The sequence below is a fragment of the Pseudomyrmex gracilis genome, unplaced genomic scaffold, assembly GCF_002006095.1.
Source record: "Pseudomyrmex gracilis isolate BER0280 unplaced genomic scaffold, ASM200609v1 scaffold_95, whole genome shotgun sequence".
NCBI lineage: Eukaryota > Metazoa > Arthropoda > Insecta > Hymenoptera > Formicidae > Pseudomyrmex > Pseudomyrmex gracilis.
In genome coordinates this window covers 106,314-130,750 of record NW_018020679.1, presented here as the reverse complement: position 1 = coordinate 130,750, position 24,437 = coordinate 106,314, and the positions used below count along the sequence as shown (strand labels likewise).

Below are 24,437 nucleotides of genomic sequence, written 5' to 3'. Positions count from 1 at the left end.
ACGTGTTTACTTAACGGGGAAAATTGAAATAACGCTTTTCCCGCTTTCCGACAAAATCCGATTAAACGAATATATAATAACAATCGTGTGTGTAAAATTTATTTATTTTTCAATTCCAGGGAAACTATCTCGAAGAAATCGATCATTTCGAAAAGAAATTAGGTCGGATTTGCGTCAAAACGTTTGACGCTGCGTATAAACAAGTTTTGCGCGGTTCGTATTTTTTCATCGGAAGCGACACGATGGAACGATCGGAGTGTGTTGCCGACACCGAATCGGTTCCGCTAACTTCTGGCAAGCGTGAGAGGGCGGAGGGCGAGAGCCCGCCCGAAAACCGCGTTAGCGCGCGTGTTTTCGCGCGATCCAATCCGCGGCGGATTAACCAACCGAGGGAAACCTCGTTATCCTTCCGAGGCCGACGATGCCGGGCGTTCTCTTCATCCGATTCCGTTTCCCACTTTCTCGGAGATAACACTCGCAGCGCAGCTGCGCCGTTCGCAAAAAAAAAAAAAAAGACTCTCGATACTTAAAGGCGTCTATCGATGTTTGCGTTGAAACTCGTTTTCACAACGAAAACGTGGAGAAGAAGATATTAAAATTGTATAACACGTCTGGGGGAGAAGAGGGGGAGAGAAGTGACACTTAAAACTCTTTCGAATAAACTTTCGACGCGCGTATTTGGAAAACGACAAATGAACCGAACGATGATCGGCCATGATGATTACTCCGAGCCGAAAATGTTGCGGAGGAGGTTTATCGGATGCGCGCGTTAATGCGCTGCATGGTAACGCCGGGGAAAAACGCGCGGCGGTAATATCGTATACGCGAAAATTTTTTATAAGTTTTGATTTATAAACCGTTTGATGTATCGCGTTGCGCGCAGGAAGCGGGAGAGAGCGGCATTTTATATAGCGGCCGGATGCATTACTAACGTTTTATGTATATACCCCGGCGCGGGCCGCGCTCGCACTTTGATCGACGGGAGAGGCAGCTGATGGAAAAATGCGGCGTGCATAACTCGATTATAGACTGCACATACGTCGGCGATGTACGAGCGGTCGTTTTTACGCATCCCTAACGACGTGTAAGTGTGTGTGTGTGTGTGTGTGTGCGTGTGTGTGTGTGCGCGCGCGCGCGCGCGAGCGAGAAGGGGCGGAAGAGGACGCGGATATATTATATCGCGCGGTGCCCTCCGGTATATATATCCGGGGCTTCTCTGCGTTGCCCGCTCCGTTATACGCCCCGGCCCACGGAAATACCGACGTTTCATTTATTCGCCGTAATACGGCTGGATTAACCAATTAGCATCAATTTCGCATGAGAATCTTAATCGCGCTGTGTATATATATGTATGTACTCTTTGACGCTTTGAAGAGATCGACGAGAGGAGGGATAAAAGGGAAGGGGGGTTTGCCCGTAACGACCTCTTTTCGCGGATCAGCGTCAAATTTATCCGCCGCGCTGTTGACGCGAAAACTGCCGAAGCTGCGGAAAAAAACGCGAAAGAGAACGCGCGGGAGGGAGGGAGAAAAATTGCGCGGGGAAGGGAGAAAAAAAGCGCGCGGAGATCTCGAGTCTCGAGTTCGATGTAAATGTTTGAAGAGGTAATTGATATAATTGCGAAATTGCGTTACCAGTGGAGCGTGTATATGTTTTAAAACACGCGTAATATTTTCAGAGCCAGCGGGAAATTGAACGATGCGCGCGTTCTCTCTATAAAAGTATTTATTATAGAACCGTCGTTTGTGTATGAAAAAAAAAAAAAAAAAAAATACATTTTTAATTCAATAATTGTGGAAATACATGGCGGAAATGCCGTAGTTTTAACATAGATTTTTAATATAGTCCTGGTTTTTTTTTTTTTTTTAATGAAACGCGATATATTGGCCGTAACTTTACTTTTTTTGCGCTCGATCACATGTGTTTTCACAAACATCTCATGAAAGTTGTTTTTTGAAAAAAAAAACTTGCGTATCTCTTTATTTTTTAATTCGACAGTTTTTATCGACGTGTTGTTTTTCTCGTCTTTTTTTCCCACACGCCGTTCTCTCTCATCTATCTTTACGATGTATCATTAGTCACACTTTATCCCTGTTATATTATTCTTCATTAATTATCTTAACCGCATTGTGTTGCGCGATATTGATCTCATCTCGAAATCTCCTTGCTCCTCTGAGCTTTTTCTCGCTTTTGTCTTTAAGAACTTTCCCCGCTTTTCCTTTTCGCAATTATCGTCGATGTCATTCCGAAGAGAATTCGTCGATATATCGCGAGTGTTCAGTGTTAAAACGTCGATAAAAATTGTATGCAAAATTAATTTAAAATCCTCTTACGCGCAACACACGCGCGTGTCGCTAAATACACAAGAAAAAACAAGAAACAAACAAGCCGTCATCGCGGTGCGGTGTGCGGCAGACGTCACTGTAAAATAACGGACTAGCCTTTTAGAATTTACCTCCACCGCCACCGCCGCCGCCGCCGCCGCCGCCACCACCACCATCACCACCACCACCATCACTTCCACAAATTTATTAAATGATTTATTTGATGTTTGCCGTGCCGCGCGCGTATACACACGTATATATACGTGCGCGCGTGCACGCGTGTGCGAACGCGTATCGAGCGGATATCACACAACCGTCCACCCGCCGACCACCCTTTTCCCACCCTCGCTATCCCTTTTAGCCACCTCTGCGTATATACCCTGTGTGCCGGCCTGCACCATCGGCAGGCGCAGCCGAGCGTCCGCCAATTATTCAGCAAATGTTATAATTGGCGCATTCCATTACGCGTAATGGATCGCACTTAGCGGCTGCTGGTGTGATTGGGGCTACAGAACCGTAGAGGGGCAGCCGAGAGGGTGAGCGAGGGAGGATGATGGCCGGTTAGCAAGAAGGGTGAGCGGGGAGAGATAGAGAGAAGGAGGTGAGCCCAATCTCGATAATACGGCCGGTAGTGAAGGATACGACCTGACGCGTGCGAACTACTTGAGGATAGGGATGCGAGCAACGAGATAGCGACTATCAATTTTCGACAAGATGACACGCTCCGATACGCAGTTAGATTTGTGTGTCGCTCTGTGCTGGTTTAATACCGTAATGTATTAGTAGCTCAAGAATCGAATGTAGAAGCGATTCTAGTCTCGAACGAAGAAATTATTTTACAAGCTTCAACTCTCTCGCCCAGCTCACATTTGTTCAAACGCGTACACTTGAAGAAAAAAAACACACATTTTTTTACACTTTCTTGTCCCGTATCCGCAGAAATTTGTTGTAAGCAAGACTACTTTCGAATCTCACATTTTCGATTAGCCCGATTCGATTATTTTAGGGGTTTACCAATGTTTATTTGCTCCACTAATTCTCTAATAACATTCGCATTCCCATATTCGTTATATCCAACGAGTTTACCAAGTATCTAATAATTCACATGATTTTATGTAATAATATATAATAGTAATGAATATGCAGTGTAGTATAGTGAATTAACAAGTTTGCTAATTTTCTTCTTCGCTCACACATCGCCGCGTGTAATCCCATAATATCGTATCAATTATCTAATCCGCTATATGTCATCGCCATGAATTCTTCATGTGGCAACAAGAACACGTAGCGAAACAAATTTTCTCGAACTGCGCAAAATCATTCGAAAATCAACGTACAAAGACAACGTGGCAATTGGATTTTTGCACAAAATCCGCGAGTAGAAAAAAAAAACCGATTTTTCGTTTTTTTCACGCATGTAAAATTGGAGAGAGAGAAAGAGAGAGAATTTATCGGGAACGCGATAAAATAGTAGATCCTTTCAACACACATCTTTCTCTCTCTCTCTCTCTCTTTATTACTTTCATCGACGATCAGCTCGCGCGTTCGGACTGTTCGATATATAGATCTCTCGCGTCCCCGGTAATAATATCCGCAATTAGAAACACGCCGCGAGTGATTCATGCGAAAGCGCACAAACACGCGCGCACATGTTCTCATGTACGCGCGACTAATCTTCGGCCGGTTACGCGGTTTCGTTCGATGAACGTAGATTGGATAGCGGGCCATCATTTACCCGGAAACACACGGCGCAGGACATACGGGCAGGAGCGCGGACCGGGTATGCGCGCGTATACACCGTGACAATTATTAGGATGGCAATTACGGCGGCGGTGGCGGCGGCGATACACGCGCGGGTTGCTGCCTACATTTGCACGGATACACACACAGGTTTGTGTGTGCATCCCGTACACGTACGAGCCACCCAGAAAGCGAGAAAATCTACCCGGATACCAGGAAACAGACTCAGGTGCGCTACGCCCGTCCGGTATTGAATTTATAATTCCATTAGGGACCGCCACCGCGCCGCGTTCTCTCCCCCGATCATTTTCGCGTCTTCGCCTTTCACGGCGCGCCGACCGGCCACGTGCCGCGTCGATCGAAAACGACCGTTTAGAATTTCTCGCTCTCTATTTTCAGCTTCGTTGCGCGTGTTGTTCTTTCAGCAAAATCGACGCACCTCGATACGTATCCTCCGATCGTCAAGTTAATTCCCGTCGTTCGAGAGAAATATTGGCGAAAAATAAGAAATGAAAACTCAGAAAATCTCTAGCTGTTCAATTTGGGATCACGGTTGCGAGGATGTTTCCGCTGGTGTGGAAAATAAATTAAAGAGCAAACGGGATAAATGAGATCGATGGCGGTCGAAAGCGATACCGATACGCGTACCGGGCCCGCACGTTCTAACAACACATCCGGCGAAATCCGCGTCGTAGAATAAAACGGGAGAGGTAGGGATTTCTCCCGCGGGCGGGATTATGTCTATCCTGTATACGTTACACGTGAACCAGATATGTCGATCCGATCTCAACGTTGAGTTCGATGGAGAACGAAGGAACGGCCGCGAAGTGGATTCGAAAATTGAAAATCATTGCGGCTTCTGATCCCCTTAGTTTCGCCAGACAACCTCAATAAATTTTCTCCGCTCGCCCTCGCCCGTGGCTTTATTCTTTATAAGGCGTTATATCGGGGGAGGAAACCGGAGGGGATCCTCTCTCTTTTCCTCCCAAGTTTTTCCTCTTTGTCCGGCGGAGTCTTCGTATCCCTCGTTTCGTAACGACGTGTACGCTATTAGCGTCGCAAATTGCGTAAACGTCAATACTTGCTTGCAATTTCGAGCCTGTTCCTTTATCTTGCTCTCTCATCTTTCGCGAAGAAAGTGCGACACGTATTATAATGAGAAGAATATTTGGGTTGAAGATTTGAACATTGATAAAAGAAAACGAAACTGCGAGAGAAAAATATATTTATTTATTAAAGAAAGACTTCTTTTTTGTACACGAAGGACTTTCCGCTTGTGTTTTTTTTTTTTTTTTTTTTTTTTTTTTTTCATTTTGGAGCTTTAATCATGTTAAAACGTTTTCTTGCGAGAAAGAACAAGAGAGAGTCTTGCGGAAAAGTTGAGAAAAATGCCGAGGAGCTTTTAAGATGAAAATTGAAACATCAGTTTTAATGTTCTACTTCTTGTTAAAGAATAATATAGACGGAAGTATATAAAACTGTTCAACGTATTACAGAGGTAAATCTAGTACGAGTGTTTTTTTGTTTGTTTTTTACTTTGTTGTATTCTAAATCGAAACTGACATTTCCATTTCGGTATTTATGAATGCATTTGATATCTTTTTTAATTGTAATTTAATAGTCTTGTCTGTTTTTTTTTTTTTTTTTTTTTCACAACAACAAGCAAGTTTTCAATACTTGGAATACGTCAGAGACGTATTGTTAACGTCGGAACTCGATATGACACCGGAGGTGAAAGATCGAGCCATCTAATAAACAATTGCTTTCGTTCGCGGCGTCGAGCGCGCAAAGTGGCCTTATTTTTCCCCTAATTCCATCAGACTGAAAGTGGCGACGCGGTGGCGCGGCAAAGCTCGAGAAGACTAGAGACAGATACTCGAGTACAGACGCGAATAGCGTAGCTGCTGCTGCTGCTGCTGCTGCTGCTGTTGGTGGTGGCGGGTCCTGGGGAGCGCCACGTTTCTCAGCGTCTTTGACATGCAAATTGCCTGACAATGAATTTCGTAAAACCTTTTACCGCGGAGTGCGCTTCGGGGGCGGCGCGCGGCGCAGAGGCAACGGGGGGTAGAAAGTGAGCGAACGAGAGAAAGAGAGAGAGAGAGAGAGAGAGAGAGAGAGTGAATACGCCCTCTCGCGCACGACCCCTACGCACGTATCGGGGGAGGAGAGGGCGAGAGTGGATGGAAGGACGCGGGAGAGAGACGCCAGACGACGTCGCGGTATTAATCACTGTCTACCGGCGTCAGGCAGCCTCAACCATCTTCTCTTCCGCCAAGCGCGAATCTCGTGATACTCGAAAATCAGTTACTCGGGCCCGATTAAAACGACCTCCGTCGACCCCCTTTCCCCCACCGAATTGAGATTGGCTCCAGTTTCGCGCAGCAAAGTGGCATTTTATCGAGAAAACTGATTGCGGGGAGAATGAGAAAGGGATGAATCTTGATTTTCTCTGTCTTCTTCTTCGCATTACAATCTCGAGTTGATATTCTGTAAAATTTCTAGCAAGCACACAAAGACGGGCTTAATTGCAAAAGTATGTTAATTAGAATTTTTATACATCTAGTTAGAAGTACTTTTTTTTTTCTCTTCTGTACTTTTCTCTGTTTCTTTCTCTCTCCTAAACGTATTTTATAATTGTAATTGCTCTCACATTTAGAAACAAAAAACAGGAAGAGTGGATAAAACTTTTTCTCACATATTTTACAAAATATTCTCTCTAAATATGCTGCTTGATCCACTTTCTCAAGTAACAGATTCAATTTCATACGTCCGTCAGAATGCCATTTCGCCGGTGAATCTTCCTCGTCCTTTTTCGTGCCAACAGCTATTTTATTCGCAGCGAGGATCGCATCCGCCGTAAAAAGGATACTCCGCGCGCGTTGTCTGAATTGTAAAGGACCGCTAACCGGTAGCAAAGGGGAGAGGAAGAACGGGAGAGGGGGGGAGAGGAGAGAAGGAGGAAAGAGAGTATATCCGTAAAATCCGCCCACCTCGTTCCGACAAGTTACGAGGAAAGAACGTACCGGGATAGGGTACGGGCGGGATCAATCGGATTTTTCCGCGAGTCCGCTCTCCGCACACACAATGACGTGAGGAGAGCGACGGTACCGGCTCGTTGAATCCCGGCTAGCCACGTAATGGGTATCGAGAGACATCGTTAAGCGTCGATCGCCTCTACCAAAGTGGCCCGGCGCCTTGATTCACCCTCCACCCTTCTCTCTTCGCCGCCGCTGCCGCCGCCGCCGCCGCCGCCGCCGTCTTCTCTCTCGCCTTCCATCTCACGTTGGGCAAGAGTGCTGTAAGGTTACGTCGGTGCGCGGTCGGTTGGCTATAGATCGCAATGGAGTTCGCCGAGGTGGTGGCGAAGGAGGAGGAAAAGCGAGGAGAAGGAGATGCGGGAAGTGAGAGAGGAGGTTAAGGAAAGTAGATGCCGGGGCGGGGGGCAGAGAGGAATGGGGGATAAACCATGATGTCGTTGATTAATACGGTTTACCAGTAAGTGTAACGGAGTGTGCAGAACGCGCGCGTCCGCTCTCATCCCCCGCTCGCCGCCCTCGTTCTTCACTCGGGGCGACTGTTGCCTTTCCTCTCTCTATCCACCACCTCCGTCTCCGTCTTTGCTATCGCCACCACCACCTTCTACCGCCGCCGCGGAAGCAGAGGAGCTGCCTCCCTTCCACCCTTGGCGCGGAATTCGTTGCACCAACCGGGAGCCACGTGCCGATCAATGGCGTCTTGCCTCTGGTTGGTCGAGCCGGGAACAACCCTCCTCGCACGCTTCTCCGTCTCGCTTCCTCGCCGTGGCCACCCTCTCCTCTTTCTCCTTCTCCTAAACTCTCATCCCTGCGCGTGCTTTCGCGCTCCTTCCTTTTTACCTCGCGAGAAGACTCGCCGCGTACCCCCGAGGAGGGTTGATCCCATAAGAGAGGGCGAGCTTTTCTTATGAGAAGCATTGATTGCCAACACTCCCTCCCCCTTTACCGACCCCGCCACCACGCGCCCTTTCTCTCCTCTCGCTCCTCCGCCGCGATGCGCCTCCGCGAAGGCTGACTCTTTTCTCCTTTTCTCCTCCGCGCCGTGTTGCATTATTTCTTCCTACCTTCTTCGCCCGTGTTTTTACCGGTTTTCTATTCGACGAGTCGCGCACACTGGTCTCGGTGGTTGTGTGTGGGACAATTATTTGTCTATATGAAGCGCTCCCCGATCCCGGGTGTGCCATTGGCGCGGATGGAGAACTTATTGCGTCGAAACGATATCTGCGCGACACACGCAATCTCGCGGTGGCGTATTACACACGGTAAACGGAGTTAGTGCCGGAATCGAAATTCGTCAGGAGATTGATGGGAAATCGGATGACGGGACGAAATACAGGAGATAACCGAATGAGAGAGAGAGTTTCTCTCTGTGAGCGCAGGGCAAATTAAAAAAAAAATAAAAAACTCAAGTCCAATCATGAGAGAACAAGTTTATTCGATATATCGCTACCACAATTTCTGACTACACAATATAATCGCTACCTTATAATTATATTATATATATATATATATATACCTTTTATTAGACTATCTTTGATTAGCACTGACTGTTTATCGGGAGGTAATATACAGGTTTCTCTAAACAGCTACGTCCGCTTCGTTTCTACACGCCTCCTCGCTTTGCGAAAATCCAGAGGAATTGCGACATAAACGGAATTATCGTTAACTCGTCGAATGTACTCGCGAGCATCAAACCAAATCCGTTCTCTGTAATCTCGTTTTCTACCCTCCGCGTCGAAACGTTGAATTTTGTTTGATGATCGCGGGTAATCGCGCGCGCATGGCAAAGATCCGCAATCGGTTGAAATGTCGTCGGCCGATTCGACGACGATTTGTTAGTTTTTTATTTTTCATTTTTTTGTTTTTTTTTTTTTGTGTTTGTAAGGCATATAAGAGCAGTGACTCAAAACCCAACGTTTTTTTTGTTTTGTTTTTGTTTTTGTTCGAGTTATTTGCAATAACTGGAAATGAAAAAACCTGCGTGTATATAATCTCGGTGAAATAATCGCGACAATCGATTCACAATCGAAGTCGAACTCTCGACATTTATTTTTCTTTGCAATTTTTTGTCGCAATCCGTTCCCCCTCCCTCCTCCCTCTTCTCCCCGAGATTATATCGGTTTCAGTTTCCGCTCGTATAGGAATGTTACAATAAACAAATGCGTTGCTCGAGCACTGATCGAGCAATCGAATATACAGCGCATCAGGCACGTGTTGGTCCGTCGCGTCATTTTTACTCGCGTAAATAGGAAGGAAACGAGAAACACACTTTCGCGCGCGCCGCGAACGTATTCGCCTCGACGCACTAATAATTTTTTTGCGTATCGTTTCCATTCTTTCTCGCCGCCGTTCTATTTGTTTCTTTTTTTTTCTCTCTCTCTCTCTTTATGTACAAACGTATATATCGCGCGCGACGTCTTACAATACACTTTAGATTTCACTTGTCAGATTGAAATCTAAAGAGAATCTTCCATCTTTTTATCAAAATTTTTACGAATTTCTATTTTCTTTCTCTCTCAGCGTAAATAATCGGATCGTTTGTGTCAACAACAATCGAATGTGTCACGTCTGAAACTTACGTCTGTGGCTTTTCATATCGGCGGTGGAAATAGTGTTGGCGATTATTACATAAAACCGTATCACGAGTTAAGGCAATAATAAATAAAGTAGCGCGTAGAATGGAGATTTTAGGTATTATTTACCGGGGTTGATTATACAATTATGTGAGAAAAAGTTGTCGGTGTAGTACGACTGAAGAGATTATTATTGTGATACACGCGCGCCCGCGTCTATTTACACCCGCGGATTTACACACACGAACAAAGTGGTGATCTGTTGTGAATTGATAATTTGCTGTTGCTCATCATTCGACAGTTTATTGCATTTTATTTTTAACACGAGCATTAACACGAGTATGAGTCTCGTGCGAGTGAGTGTTGTGTTTTCCGCGTTCCTTGCAAAAAAAAAAAAATCGGAAAAGTTGTGTAAACACGTTGCAACTCCCGTGAAGAAAAACACAAGTTCTCGACTTTGAGAAATTCAAGCGAAGTTGTCACTTCGCGGCAAGAGTTGGTTGGCGCCATTCCATTCGTCGTTTTGTAGAATTGAAAATTGCGAACACTTGTTACCGGAGGGCCTCAACCATGTCACAAACATCCAAAAAAAAAAAAAAAAAAATGAAGGAAAAAGGTCCTTCTGTGTTGTGAAAGTTATATACGATGTAAGATTAAAAAACCATACGATTATCATAAGGAAAGCACTTGTAAGCACGGATTAAGAACAGTGTGACCTCTCGGTGATTTAGTTTTCGATGCTTTCTGTGGTGACATCAATATCGAGTCAATCTACTATTATAAGTGGAAAAATCAATATCGAGTCAATCTACTATTTGCAAAGAAACTTCGTAAAAAAATTTAAAAACATGGAGAGACTATTTGTACTACGGACAATATATTTATTTTTATAAATAATATTTTTTATAAATGTATTTCGTATTTGATAAACACACAGAAATAGAGTTACTCTCCCTACATCGACAGCATCGAAATCTAAACTCACCAATGTCATTAGACTGCTCTCAAACCTCGACTTGCAACCACGCGATACGCGCGGGACATTCCTTCGGGATTTACGCCGCGTCTATCACGAAACGACCTTGGCATCTGCCAAGGCGATCCTAGGGATCCTCTTTGGTGGTGGGTTGTATTTGATGCACCACGCCGGGCAGGTGATGATGATGATGGTGCTCCGGTCGCCTCGAGAGACCGAGCAGAGGCGGCAGCAGTGGCAGATGCAGAGGCAGCGGTAGACCACCCGGGAAACCGGCAAGGCCACCGAGAAGAGCGGACGCGGTCGAGTGTTCCTGAGCTTTTCTCCGGAGCTCAGCCAGACTGTTGCTCCGATGTAGATCGGTGGCCCCGGCGGTGCCGGGCTTGCAACAACCGCAAATAGAACCGGGCCAGCCGGTCGGCGACCAGGACAGCATCTCCTGCAGGCTACCGGGCCGATGTTGATCGCTGGTGGTCCACAATGACGGCGTCGTGGACGTTAACGATGTCGACGCGCTGCTCACGACCTTGTTGCCGAAGAGCGGCGGCGAAAACTGGGCGGCCAGATGGGGCGAAAAGAAGAGGGACGTTGGCGGTTCGACTGGCCTGAAACCCGCGCCTAATCCCGTACTGCTGAAAAATCAACGAGAAACAAATCGAATATAAATAGAAGGAAATATAGAAAATTAGGAAAAGTAATTTGATAAAAACCAACCACATGTGAAAAAAAAACGGAAAAAATTGAGAGAGACTGTCATTTGTTTTGTATGTGATAGGATTTGAAAGTGCTAAAAGATAGCAGCAGCAGACGTGACGCGTGTACTGATTCACATAGACACAAACATTTCAATCGCCACGCCGGAAACGGTCGTTAACTCGTCCGCGAATTAACGCTATTTCAGGCACCGGCGCGATTATCGCCAAAAGGACGTCGCAATTTCGCGCGATTCCAACTACCGGCGAGAGACAAACACACCGAGCAGACGGACGAAGAACGAGAGAAAGACAGAAGTCGAGAAAGAGAAGTACAGAAGGAGAAAGAGAGAAATAGAGAGTGAAAGAGAGAGATATAGATAGATATATATAGAGAGAGAGAAGGAGTCTAGCAAGCGCTAATCCGATTAGCACGCGCGATGTTCCGCATCCTCCGAGAGAAGGCGGAGGCTGCTTTGAGGCGCTGATGATTATCTCAAATATTAATCGCAAATATTGTTTAATTAATGTAACGAGCTCGGGAGTCGGAAAGGAGTAGGAAAGGAGAAGGACGTGAGGGGCGGGGGCGCAGGAGTTAGGGCAGGCGGTATTTAGATCGTTAGCGAAGGAGAGGAGGCAACCTTCTACGGCGTGGCGGGGAGGGTGGAAAGGAAAGACGCTGCAGTTTGTCGGGCAGACCGGAGTAGCGGATTTCAGGTGGTTGCCTGAGGGGTAAAACGGGCGCCGGAGGGGTTGGGAAACCGCGACGCGCGCGAGCGGCGAGAGGAAGAGCCGAACCGCGGTAAGCGCGATAATTAGCGGCAATTAGCCGCGTAGTCTGCCGTGCATCTTGCTTACGTGCGCGCGTTTGCCTCTGAACACACCCGATGTAGATATCATGTGTATATATGTATACACACATATATATATATATATATATCGCACGTACATACATACATATAAAACACGTACACAGATATCGAAATTGCTCTCACGGGGATGGACGAAGCGCGGCTTATCAGTGCACGCGCTACCTTATCGACGCGCGCTTCGCGACGCCGAGTTACAGTGTCGAGTTACGTCACACAAGGGGTGTAACGGGCTGAAACGCAAATTACCAATTGAAAAAAAAAAATATTACCAATTGATTTTCGGGAAAAAACAAACAACGAGATTTTCATTAGATTTGTTCGTACGTTAACCCCTTCCCCTTTTATTCTCCTTAATCGACAAACTTCAAAATTTTTCTCGTTCGCGATTTCATCTTTTTTTTTTTTTTTTTTCTGTCGCAATCGTTTCGCTTATTTTTTTCGTCCGCTCCATTTTACTCAGTTTTTTTTCATTCCACAATCGCTTTTCGATAAGATTAACGACGTCGATAACTACGATATTACATAGACGAGGTCGCGTTTTCCCGCGCGTAATAGGACTCCATTAAAATCTTTATTTAAAATTCAATAACATTAAACGCTTTTAAGCTCCGTCGGATATAGCGAGGAGTTAAGGCGTGTAATAAAAAAGTGACGGGAAACGATTTTTGAAGATAGATAGCTTGCGACGGGGGTTATCGCGCGAAGCGGTTTGCACACACACACAAATCACGGGAACGCCACATTTTTCAGACATCGCTCAATTTCACGTTGTGACAAAACACAGAGTTGTTAAAAACCCCTCTCGCTCTTCGAATCTCAACTTTACGGAGGTAAGANCTTCGAATCTCAACTTTACGGAGGTAAGAGAACAAAAAAAAAAAAAAAAAAAAGATTTATTTCATCAGCGCAAAGAAAGGCGTAAATCTCTCTTCTGCTGCTAACAAGCGGCGCGCAATCAGTTGTTTTACGCGGGCTTTCCGAGGGAAAAAAGAACCGCGGGACAAGAGAGCGATCTATCCGGACGACGAAATACATCTCCGTGACGCGGAGATCCGCCCCTGTGCAGCAGCCCCTGTGCGGGAGCCAGCCACTCTTAAGGTAGCTAGAGGTTGAGCCTAAGGTAAGAAGGAACGCAGAGCTTACACCCCCTCTCTTTCCCCTCGTGCTTTTCTCCTTTCCTCCCCCTCTCCGAGTAGGAGCTTCGCCGTGCCTCTGAATAAATGATGGGGATATATTTACGGCGAGCGGTTTTAAATAAATTACAACTGCGGGGACGGCGAAGGAGAGTATCTTCCTGTCGTTTCTTCTTTACCTTTTCCCTCGACCCCGGTCTGCCTCCTCTTGGCCGCCGCGTCTCGACCCCCGCGCTGTTTTTTCTCCTTCCCGCCGAACATCCGCGTCTAACGTGCTTCTCGCCGTATTACGCGTGTCTACTACGTTTTTTCGGCATTGTTTCTGCCACGTCGATCCGCGGAGGGAGGAAGAGACACAGAGAGAAAGAGCGAAACGCGGCTCACCGTCGTCGTCTCGGGGATTATAAACCAACGCACTATGTCTCTGACGGTCCGATTCCTCGGACCCCGGTGGTCCTCCTCCCCTCCTTTCAACGCGCGGCCGACTCTCGTCGCAAATATTTTATGTCGCGCAAATATTTTCTCATACACGTTCATCATCCGATACATCTCGAGGTGACGTCTCGTCGAGCAGTTTTTGGCGAATGTTCGTGCAAACTGACGCGTCCGTGGATGGACAATAAGTAAAAAAAAATTGAAATACATAATTCAGATGTGTAAAAAAAAGTTGTTTGCTCTCATGGGTAACGTGAGATTGACTTCTATCGAGACCTAAAAAAAAATAATTATGTACTATCAGTATGTTTGTAAGAGCCGATAACTTTGGCCGACAACTTAATCCATTTGCTGCCGGAAGTGAGACAGTAACCGCGTCGCGAGAGAAACCCCCGTTAACCTTTTTATCCGTCGCGAGCACTTTGGGTTTCTTATCGTTTCGTCGCTTCCTATCCGACATGTGAATCGTAAACACAAAACGCTATCCAGTTTCACGAGACAAAGCTTCGTAGAACGTTATGTCCGTCGCCCGCCGTGGAAGCTAGCAATTTAACGAGGCGACGATTATCGCGATTATACGAGTGGCAATGACGACGGCGCGCGGAAGAGACGAGGAGGAGGAGGAGGAGAGAAGAGGGACAACCGGGGGAGGAAGCTTAACCGGTGGGCGTCGGGGGCAACGCCGTCACGAAGAGTGGTTTAATGGCGCGTATCGAGCATCCGGTCGACGTGTTCAGCGGCGCTTGCACCCGCTTGCTCGCTGAAATCGTCCGGGAGTTTATAAGGCACCCGGGGCGCGGAGGAGCGAGGGAAAGGAGAGAGAGAGAAAAATCGAGGAAGGAGAAAGAAGATATTTCCTAAAGACGTAAATACAAACGAAGCTGGAAGCTTACCTCTCGCCAGGCGGTCCGAGGCCCCCCACGGTGTTCGGTGGCGGCGGTGGCGCCCTTATGGGGGTCGGTGGTGGCGTCGAGACACCACCCAGGGACGGCTGACTTGGCTGGGGCCGCGGACTGACCGAGGCGGAAGTCGTGCTGGGGCTTCTGGAGCCGCCGCCGCCGCCGCCGCCACCTCCGGCGCCTTCGACGACGGCGTCCTCCGTGTCGGCGGCGCTGCTGCTCGTCGTGGTGCCCTCCGGATCGTTTCCCGTAGGACTCGGACCCGCCGACGAGGACGTCGGCGCGGTCAGAGCGGAGGACTCCACGTTTCCGCCGCTGCCGCCGCCACCGCCGCCGCCGACGTTGCCGCCACCGCCACCCCCGCCCTCACGTTTGCGTTGCTCCTCCTTCAGCCGCTCGCTCTTACGCCATTTCGCTCGACGGTTTTGGAACCATACCTAGAAAGTAAAACAGTCGTGATATTAAAAATATATTGTAAGATCGATGGTAAACCATTAGTTTGACGCGAAATAGTTTTCGTTTCAAATTATAAGTTTTCTCAAAAAGCAGATTGAGAAACTTCCTCGTCGAAATGAAAAAGAACTTCGTATATATATATATATATATATATATATATATAACGCGTTATTTTAATTCGTATATATAAATGTCGGAAAATACGTATGAATATAGAGTGTATATCGCGCGATACGTGCCTTCAGGGAGATTAAACTTCTCAAAAGCTACTACGCGCGGGGAAGTTTGCATAATTCTCTGATTCAATTCTCAACATCTCAGTCATCTGACTGTGCTGCGCGCGCGAGAATTGGAAGGGTGAGTCTTGGAAAAGTCACACACACACACACACACACACAGACACATGGGAACGACGAGAGGCAGAAGGAGATGAGAAAAATGAGACTACCGTCTCGTACCTACGTTGCGCCACGTCCGCAACATCTGCAAATGTGCAAGGGTAATTGCATGCGCGGGGGTGGCATTCCTGAGTCAGAGGAAAGCACGAGAGGGTGGTAGGTGCGGCGGACCGGCGGGTGTGTTGGGGGCCACCGGGGGCACTTTCCGCCGTGCATGTTCAACGAGCCGACAGCAACCACAGCGGCCGAGTGTTTTTTAAAAAGCTCGAGTTCTCCGCTAACGAGGCTAACTTGACATAATACCGGCTGAAATAGACTTTATTACCAGCGGTTCTCCGACGACCCCGACTTTCGTCCCGACGACGGATAGTACGTTGATAATCGAGTTCTCGCACGGACCAATTCCTCCCACGCGAAATGCCTCAATTTAATACACAATAAAAAAAAAAAAAAAAAAAAAAAACGTTACTAGCAACGCGAGAGCGTTACTTACAGTTTTTTGTTAAAATAATTTTTTGCACAAATTAATTCGCAAGAAAAATTGAAAAGAAAATCTCGGAGGAATTGAATTATGAACTTATTTTGCAAGAAACTCTTTAACGAACGGGTGGCTGAAATGGGATTGGTACCCTCTTTTTCTCTCCCTTTCTCTCACTCTCTCTCTCTCTCTCTCTCTCTCTTTCTCTCGCGTAATGGGTCTGGAAAATGATTATTTTACGTTCGAGCGCGGAAATTTCGCGGGAGGAAACTCGGAAAATGGTTTAATAAAATAAATACGACGGTACGTCTCTAAACGTAGCGAGGTGAAGTCTCTGGCAGACAGTGAGATATAATAATATCCTAAGGGTTACAGAGGGGGGGGCGAGTAATAGCTGGGAACAAAGCCGCGGTTCCGTAGGGACCGCCGTCATTCTCCTTTCCACTCTCGCGTGAGAGACGTGTTCTCTCTCCTCTTCTCAATTTTTTTTTTTTTTTTTTTCCAATATACGAATTTAATCCGAAAGTCGTTGATAATGGCGCGCAACTCGATCTCGTCATCGCGGGCGATTACAAAAACGTTTTTAATCGTCCGCGCCTCTTGATAGGTAAACGGGATGTATCGCTCCGCATCGCGGGATTAACCACCGCGCGATGCGCTTTTTACAGTGAAAGCGATAACTAGCGATTAATTCGCGTTTTTCAACAGGCCATGTTTATGCAAACGTGGATTTTGTTAATATATTTACAACAACAACAAAAAAATTCTTTTTTCTCCGAACCAGGAGTTTTCTCGCGTCAAACAATGTAGCTTCGTTAATTGCTTGGATAAAAAGAAAAAAAAAATTACCGCGATACTGCGTTCTCGAGAAATTCTATCTATCTTCTCCGCGTTACGTCGTATTCCGCGGATTCGAAACCACCTGGCATAAATAAAGATAAACGATGTGAAAGAAATCCGATCACGCAAAATCGAAATTAAAAGCAACGTTAGCGCCTCCCAACATTTTCTCGCTCCAGCGCGCGAACGCGGGTGCGAGCGGCGTTTGACGCGGTGCGACGCGTCTAATTCACGCACGCTGTCTAATTGCCGCCTTGCAAATGTGTAATGAGCATGTACAGACACACACACGCGCGCGCGCATACACGAGCGATCGAGGAAATATACGCTCGCCGTGTGACGAGACGACGTACCGTACGTGCCTCGGCGGTACGACGGACCCTCCTTCAACCCCCGCCGTCCGCCCCCGCCTGTCCCCCTCTAGGAGGTTCTAATTGGAGCCCGGAGAAGAGGACGGGCGCTACATAAACGCGCCTATTTGTCCATTATTCCAGATTCCCTTTGTCTTCGCTAATGAAACAATGAGTCTGCGCCGTAATTGCGTCACTGCCAGACCCCCTTCCCCGTGTGTGTCTTCGCCGCCTCCCTTCTGTCTCTCTTTCATCGTTGTGTATACACGTACCATACGTCTCTCTCGCGTGGAGAGAGATTGTAGCCTCCTCGGCTTCGTAATCCGCACAATGCACGCCAGGCTGCCTCTTAGATTCTCTCTGTGATCGAGGATCCTTCGCGAGTCAGGGATATTAACGACGAGAGAACGAAGTGTCGTGACTCTTTATTTATTTGCAATTTCATCTTACCATTCGAAAACGGAAAATTTTTGAGAGACAAAATATAATGAATTTCGATTATATATTGTTGACTTTTAATCATCGTTTAATTGAAATTTCGAAAACTTCAGAGTTACTCTTTCTCGAACTCTTCGTCAAAGGAATATTCTGTTGAAATTGGACGGAGATGCGCGTCGACGTCTGCAGAGAAATCAAAAGCCACCATTGGTAATCAGATATCCTCTGCAGATGTTCCGACAGGATTTTAGGCGGGAATCGCCGTTACTGCGCAGGGATTCTCAGCGCGAATTACAGCGGCGTGAGTAAATATGACCATGAGGACGTAGCCAGGAGTACAAAGTAATCCCGGAGATTACCGGCTTACTCTGTCAGAAGATTACGTCAGGTCGAGGGTGTCAGCGCGCCCCTTGGGGGTGCGGGGGCCACGCCGCTCGCCTGGTTCACCCCTCTGTACACAACGCTCTTGCGGCAACGCCACCGTGCAGCCGGACAATCGATCATCGCGCAATCTTTTACCGATTTTTTTCTCATTCAATTATTTGTTTAAAACAGCAACGAAAATGTTTATTCCTCTTAAATCAATTGAATATTTTATTTTCTCTTAAATCATTTTCGCTCACTCTGTATCACGAGCTCGACATTCTGAATAAAATGTAACGCGTAATTTTAAATTATAAATACGACAAATTTGTAGAGTGACCAGTGTAGAAAAAAGGGACAAAGATTGAGAAAAAAATTTGTTGAAATTTTGCTCTTTGAGTTTCCGGTTTTTTCATGAATTATTCGCGAAATAATTATTTGAATACTAATGGATCCTAATTGCGTAAACACACACTTCTATTGTGTATACGTCCCGCTGTGTGAAATATTGTGCGCGCGCACGTAGTGAAAAATGTATTCTCGGAATTTCTCTACTTAACGCTTACGAAGGCGGACAAAAAAAAACAAAAAAAAAAAAAAAATATTACCGAGTTGCCGCGCGTAATTTTCTCATCGCATTAAAACGCGGAATCCAATCTCAATGCGCTGAGACGCATTAAAAGATTAAGCCGGCTGCTGCCAATGCTGCTCGGACGCGAGCATGGAAACATTCTGTGAAGTTTTAATGCACGTGCTTTTCACGTTATCGAATAAACGTGATTATACAACGTGATTAGCATACTTTCAAGTACACTTTTACTTATATCCTTAAACATAATAGGTTACATAACGTATACACTTCTATCGCAAAATTTATTTATCTCCCTTTCTGATCTTTTTGCGCTCTAATTGGATTACAAGTGTTGTCGGAAGTTATTTTACGAGAATTCTTGCGCGTGCGGTTTTGAATGAAAAAAAAAAATAATAAATAATAATAATAATAATAACAAACACTTATATTGTTTCTTACGCAGTTATGATATTAAACAACAATTCTCGTTATTTTATACTCACTTGTACTCTGGCCTCAGTGAGATTTATTTTCATCGCCAGATCCTCCCTCGTGAAGACATCCGGGTAGTGAGTTTGCGCGAAAGCAGACTCGAGTTCCTCCAGTTGCTGGAGGGTGAAAGTTGTCCTATTCCGCCGCTGTTTCCTCCTCACGAAGGAATCCTCGCCGACTCCGTGCAGTGCCGGATGATAGGCGGAATAACTGGTGTCTGTAACGAAGCCGAGGAGGGGAGCAAATGAACAATGAGACCGTGTTTTTCAAAAAAATGACTGATTGATTTAAAAAGTATTACAAGAGTCATTGAGAAAAAATTGACAATCATTGAAAGAGAGAGAGAGAGAGAGAGAGAGAGAGACAGAAATGTTGTCGTTAATTGTTTAAATTAAATTTGCAATAAAAATCAACATTAACACACGCACATCTGTAATATCTCGTAATTATTCAAAAATATTTTCTTTCAAAACGAATTTCAGTTCGACAGTTACGGCAGGACATAGTTTCGCTTCTTAATTCCCGATAGATTCAAATTTGCCAAGTTTCGGCGAAACTAACTTCTGGTACTCCGCATATTTGACTGTACTTGACTGGGGCTTGGAGAAACTCGATAACTTCGGGAAACTTGCGAATTACTGACAATCTCGCGAAATTTTCCAATTTATATATGGCGCGTTGCCGCAAAATAAACTCGATCGACGTAATTTCTCTCTCTCTCTCTCTCGCTCTTTCTTATAATAAAATTCTTATTTCCTTCGCGTGAACAATACGCGTGAATATATTGTCAATGTACATAAGAAGAATCGCTGCATCGTTTATAAATTTCGATACTCGCACACACTCTTATCTATTTTGAATTTATAATTTAATCTTAATTCTCTGTTCCGCGATTATCCAATTACGCACAAGCTGTGTCAGTGCAAAATAATGAGAAAAAATCGCGATTGGTTATAGTTCGTGGACATGAATGACGCATGAAAAAAAATGAAGCCAATAGAAAGGTATCGGAGCCGGATACGCGCGCGTACAACGAAACGCGAGATGGGCGCAGACGTTACGCCGGAGCGGCCGGAACCGCTCATCAATGATGCAGAGCAATCAGCGCAATTAATTACCGCGGCGCTAAGCCGGAGCTTAGCGAAAAACACAAATTAATTTCCTAAGCTCATAAAAATTCATGCCACTCTCTCTCTGCCGTGCGGAACTGTCTCTCTCTTTCTGTTCCCCTCGCACAATGATTCTTTCTCTTTCCTATCGCTCTCTTTTACCGTTCTCTTTCTCTTTCTCTTTTATCCTTCCTCCCTGTTTTTATCCTCTCGACAGGCGATGGAGGGAAAGCGAGATAGGGATAACGGCGAACGCGCACGGCAACGGTGTTGCGCCATCAACAGTGCAGCCGATTCACCCACATAGTTGCACCCCGCACGGTCGCATCGAGATACACACACTTCGTTTCTCTCGATGTCGCTGAACTTTCGTAACTATCACGGACGAGCAATTATACGCTACGGTCGCCACGATCTCCCGTATCGTTTGCAAAATTAATATCAACGAGGATTCGCGAGGATTTTCGCTCTAAGCCGCACGCGAAAATAAGCGATGGGGTTTCGGATCTCTGATATTCTATTGCGGTATACACGCGGATGCACTTAGAAAACCGTTTTCACGTTGTGTACGCGCGTGTGTTATATTATCTCGTCGCGTTATCATTCTGCCGATATGAGAGTTCCTTTGCATTGTTCCTGCGCGATTTGAGGTCCTCAAATCTTTTGAGAAACAAAAATTTGCTTTTAAGCAAAAGATGTCATTTTAATACATTGCAAAACGAATTGATGAAACAAACTAAAAAAACGCCAGCGCGATAACAACATAGTTATCTCGTGAATGCGCTGTAATTCGCAAGGATTTTGTTACAGTTTCTTTACGTAAGATATATTATCGATATATAAGCATCGTAGTTGCTGCGACCGCGGAGAAAACGAAGACGGAGAAGCGAATCGAGCGACGACCGCGGCGGCTAAATAAATTTGCCGGTGCCCCAAACTGAAATCCACTCAAGATCTTAGATTAGCGTCGGGCCGAAGTAAAGCCCGAATCCAGACAACTCGTACAACTCATCGGGAGTCGGTCTGATCCAATTTATTAGCAGTACCCCGAGTACGGAGAAGAAAGAAAGAGATTCGCGACTTTTGCACTACGCACGGACGACTTCTTTTTCACAACACGCTTGATCGTCGACGTTTTGTCTGTCCATCGGGAAAAAAAAAAAAAACACAAGGAGAGGAGACGAGTGATTAATTCTTCGTGAAAAATTATAGATCTCTTATCAATTAGTTTCTTCAAAGAATTAAAATACAAAAAAAAAAAAAAAAAAAGAGCATTCGACAGGTCCCGTAGAAATAACATAATTTTCCGAATGAATCTCTTTTTGTCTTTGCGAAAACAAAAACTTAATTGTCAAAATTAATTATTGAAATTAATCATCGACGTAAAATGTAATTCGAATTTTAGTTCCACGATAGAGTACATTAAGTTTACGTTTTTTTTTTACACGCTCGTATCACCGGTGTGTGAGAACAATTCAAAAATTATTCTAAACGCGCGTGACGATCCGTCATGATCGTCCGTATCCGTTGCACTTGCAACGGACTGCAGGTCGCTCTCTCGAAGGCCCGAGGCGAGGGGAGGGACGTGGCGAACCCGTGGAAAAACTACACGTAGAGAACGAAATCTAATGACACCCCGACCGTTACTAATGACACTAACGAGGTAGTTAGATGTTAGAGCGAATGTCGGTGGGTCTGGACCGTGGGCCGAGTGAACCCACTTACCGACTTATCACGTAGTTACCTAATCTGTTTATCCCAACGGAGGGGGGTAGAGGAGACCAGAGCGAGAAAGAGAGACGGAGTGAGAGAAAGAGGTACGAGCCGACGGGGAAGACAGACCGGGGGAGAGGGGGCCAATCGGGAACTGGAAGGGTGCCCGGACGTCCCTGAGGACACCCGGTCGTCCGCCCCCGCGCACATCCACCTCTATGCTCTGTTCGATTATCTACCGGAGAGCGAGATCGCAGCTTCCCACATTTATGAGCCTCTGTATATGTGTGTGTGTGTGTGTGTAGATGTTGTTTTAAAGAATTACGTGTTCAAAGAGAATATAAAGAATAGCGTGCGGGAGACATTACGCTTCCCACGTTGTTGATTTCACCGCAAATTTTGGAGTTCAACGGACTCAGTAGCGTCATTTCGCGGGTTTATGTTTTGCGACATTTTTTAAAATTAAATTTTCTTGAAAAATTACAGATTAATTTTTTTCTTTCCGAATAAGAAATGCTAAGTAAAAATAATTTTGATGTTTTTATTGGTATTCAACGTTCTAGACGAGATTATCATCAATTGACAAATTGGCGTTAATTACACGCGTTAGAAGGACAGGCTGATTATCGCGGTTTGACAGATTGCGTCGGGTTGAAATTCGTCAGCGGGAATGGGACGGGACTTGGAAAACGATCGGCGAATAGGCAAACTGCCGTCAAAGTTCTGGGTAGTGACTCGGCTCGGCTGCTGGCGGGACGCGGTTTAACTGGAAGTTGGCTCGAAGTGCAAATTAAGTTTAGCGGCCGTCCAGTTTGTAGCGTCCACTTTGCGTAACTCGGTCTAGTCGGTAATGTAACTTCATCGATGTGTTCCGCTAGAGCAAGTGCCGGCACAATCAGTCCTCTCCCTCTCCTCTTTTTCCCTCCCCCCATATGTACCCGGTGTCTCGATCATTCTTCTTTCTCCTCACGTCGTTTCTTCTTCTTCTTTTTCTTCTCTTTTCGCTTGTCTCGTTATTGTTTCTTATGAAAATTATGAAACTTTCCCCGATTGTTTGAAGAATGTGTGCGAGTTCGAAATTGAAAAAGTTGCGAATAAGACACAGAGGTCGTTTGCGAACAATTCGATTTATACGCGTGTTCATGCGCGCTATCTATTTTTCTATTCAAGTTTCCGTCTGAGTTTTTCACTTGATTTTTCCGATACACAACAGAGCATCCGTTACTTCGTCTCTCTTCGTCTCGGGCTCGGCATAAATTTAACTGCGCGCGCATAAAATTCCACGAATCTTTCTCATAACGTTTTATAGCGAATCGAGCGATTTTGCATGGTACGGCCTTTCGTCGATCAAGACGTTGATCAAAAGTCCCGACGGGGATCGACGAGAGAATCGCGAGGTAAGAAATATCGTTACGTGCGTGCGCGCGCGCGCGCGCGGCCGCCCGCGGGAGGAAGAATCGAATTTTTACTTACAGGGGTGAGTCGGGGCGAAAGGATACTCAAGGGACGGCGGTAATCGCGGCGCCGGGAGGCCCGGGGGGCAGTGGTAGCAGAACATGCCTCCGGCCCTGGCCACCGCCGCCTGGCCGCCCCCCGGCCCGCCGGCCCCTCCCGCGCCAGCACCCGCCACCTGCGGTTGACTCGACGGCTGTTGCTGCTGTTGCTGCTGTTGCTGCTGATGGTGCTGGTGGTGGTTATTGTTCGGCTGGTGGGCGTGGACCGCGCCAATCTGCAATCACACGCGTGTACCAGTTTGATTTCATCATCTCTCTTGCGTGGTAAAAAAAAAAAAAAAGGATAAAAGGTTACCGGTACGGTCGGAGGGTGCGAGTTTTTCGCCCAATTGGGGGATTTTGCGTTATAAAATAATCATTTTAGAACGGCGTAAAAATAGGCGAGAGTCTGTCGTAGAGAGAGAAAGAGAGAGAGAGAGAGTCTCTTTTTTTCGCTTCGATTTAATTTACTAAAAACTTCCGAGAATTTATTATTACATACAACGAGAAATGGAAAATATTTAGAGCTTGTGTATTACGAGGGTACTTTGATCATGTTATGATTGGCAGAGAATTATATCGGCGAACTCGGTCTTACGAAATTAAATAATAGATGCGCCGGTAATCGCCTTATGTCATGTCCACCCCTTCATCAAGTCAGATTTTTTTTTTGAAGCCGCCGCTGCCGCTGGGGAGAGAGTATCGCGATGGGTCTCCTCGGCACAAGCGGAACGGCACAACCGAAGCTACTTCCGATTTCACCGGGCGACGCGCGGATTTTCGAAAGCGGGGTGAAACATGATTAAGAGGGAGCGCGACAGCGGCGTGCTGCAGCGAAGCCGGGTGGCGGGAGCGGGGCCGAGAGGAGCGGATGGGTGGCCGATTACGCCAATCCCCATTAGAGGGATTGTAAACTCGCGTAAATAAATAATGTATGTATCGGCGTGAGAGTAGCTGCGCGCGCGGGGGTGAGATAGAACGAGCGAGGGAGCGGCGCGGCGCGGCGCGTAGAGGGCTCTTTGCCTAAGCAGGCATCGGTCGTGGAACTTAATAAACG

The 24,437-nt window shown here is 46.2% G+C and overlaps 1 protein-coding gene across 1 annotated transcript; it reads right to left on the bottom strand.

Moving 5' to 3' along the window:
- Positions 1–8,593: 8,593 nt before the first annotated feature.
- Positions 8,594–23,936, bottom strand: LOC109855663 (paired mesoderm homeobox protein 2A). Its single transcript, XM_020430129.1, has 5 exons — positions 23,928–23,936; positions 23,361–23,616; positions 19,077–19,282; positions 14,674–15,116; positions 8,594–11,280 (listed from the first exon to the last, which is right to left on the bottom strand). Exons 1-5 carry the CDS (start codon positions 23,934–23,936, stop codon positions 10,776–10,778), a joined length of 1,419 nt encoding a protein of 472 aa, XP_020285718.1. The 3' UTR covers positions 8,594–10,775.
- Between the last annotated feature and the right edge of the window lie 501 nt (positions 23,937–24,437).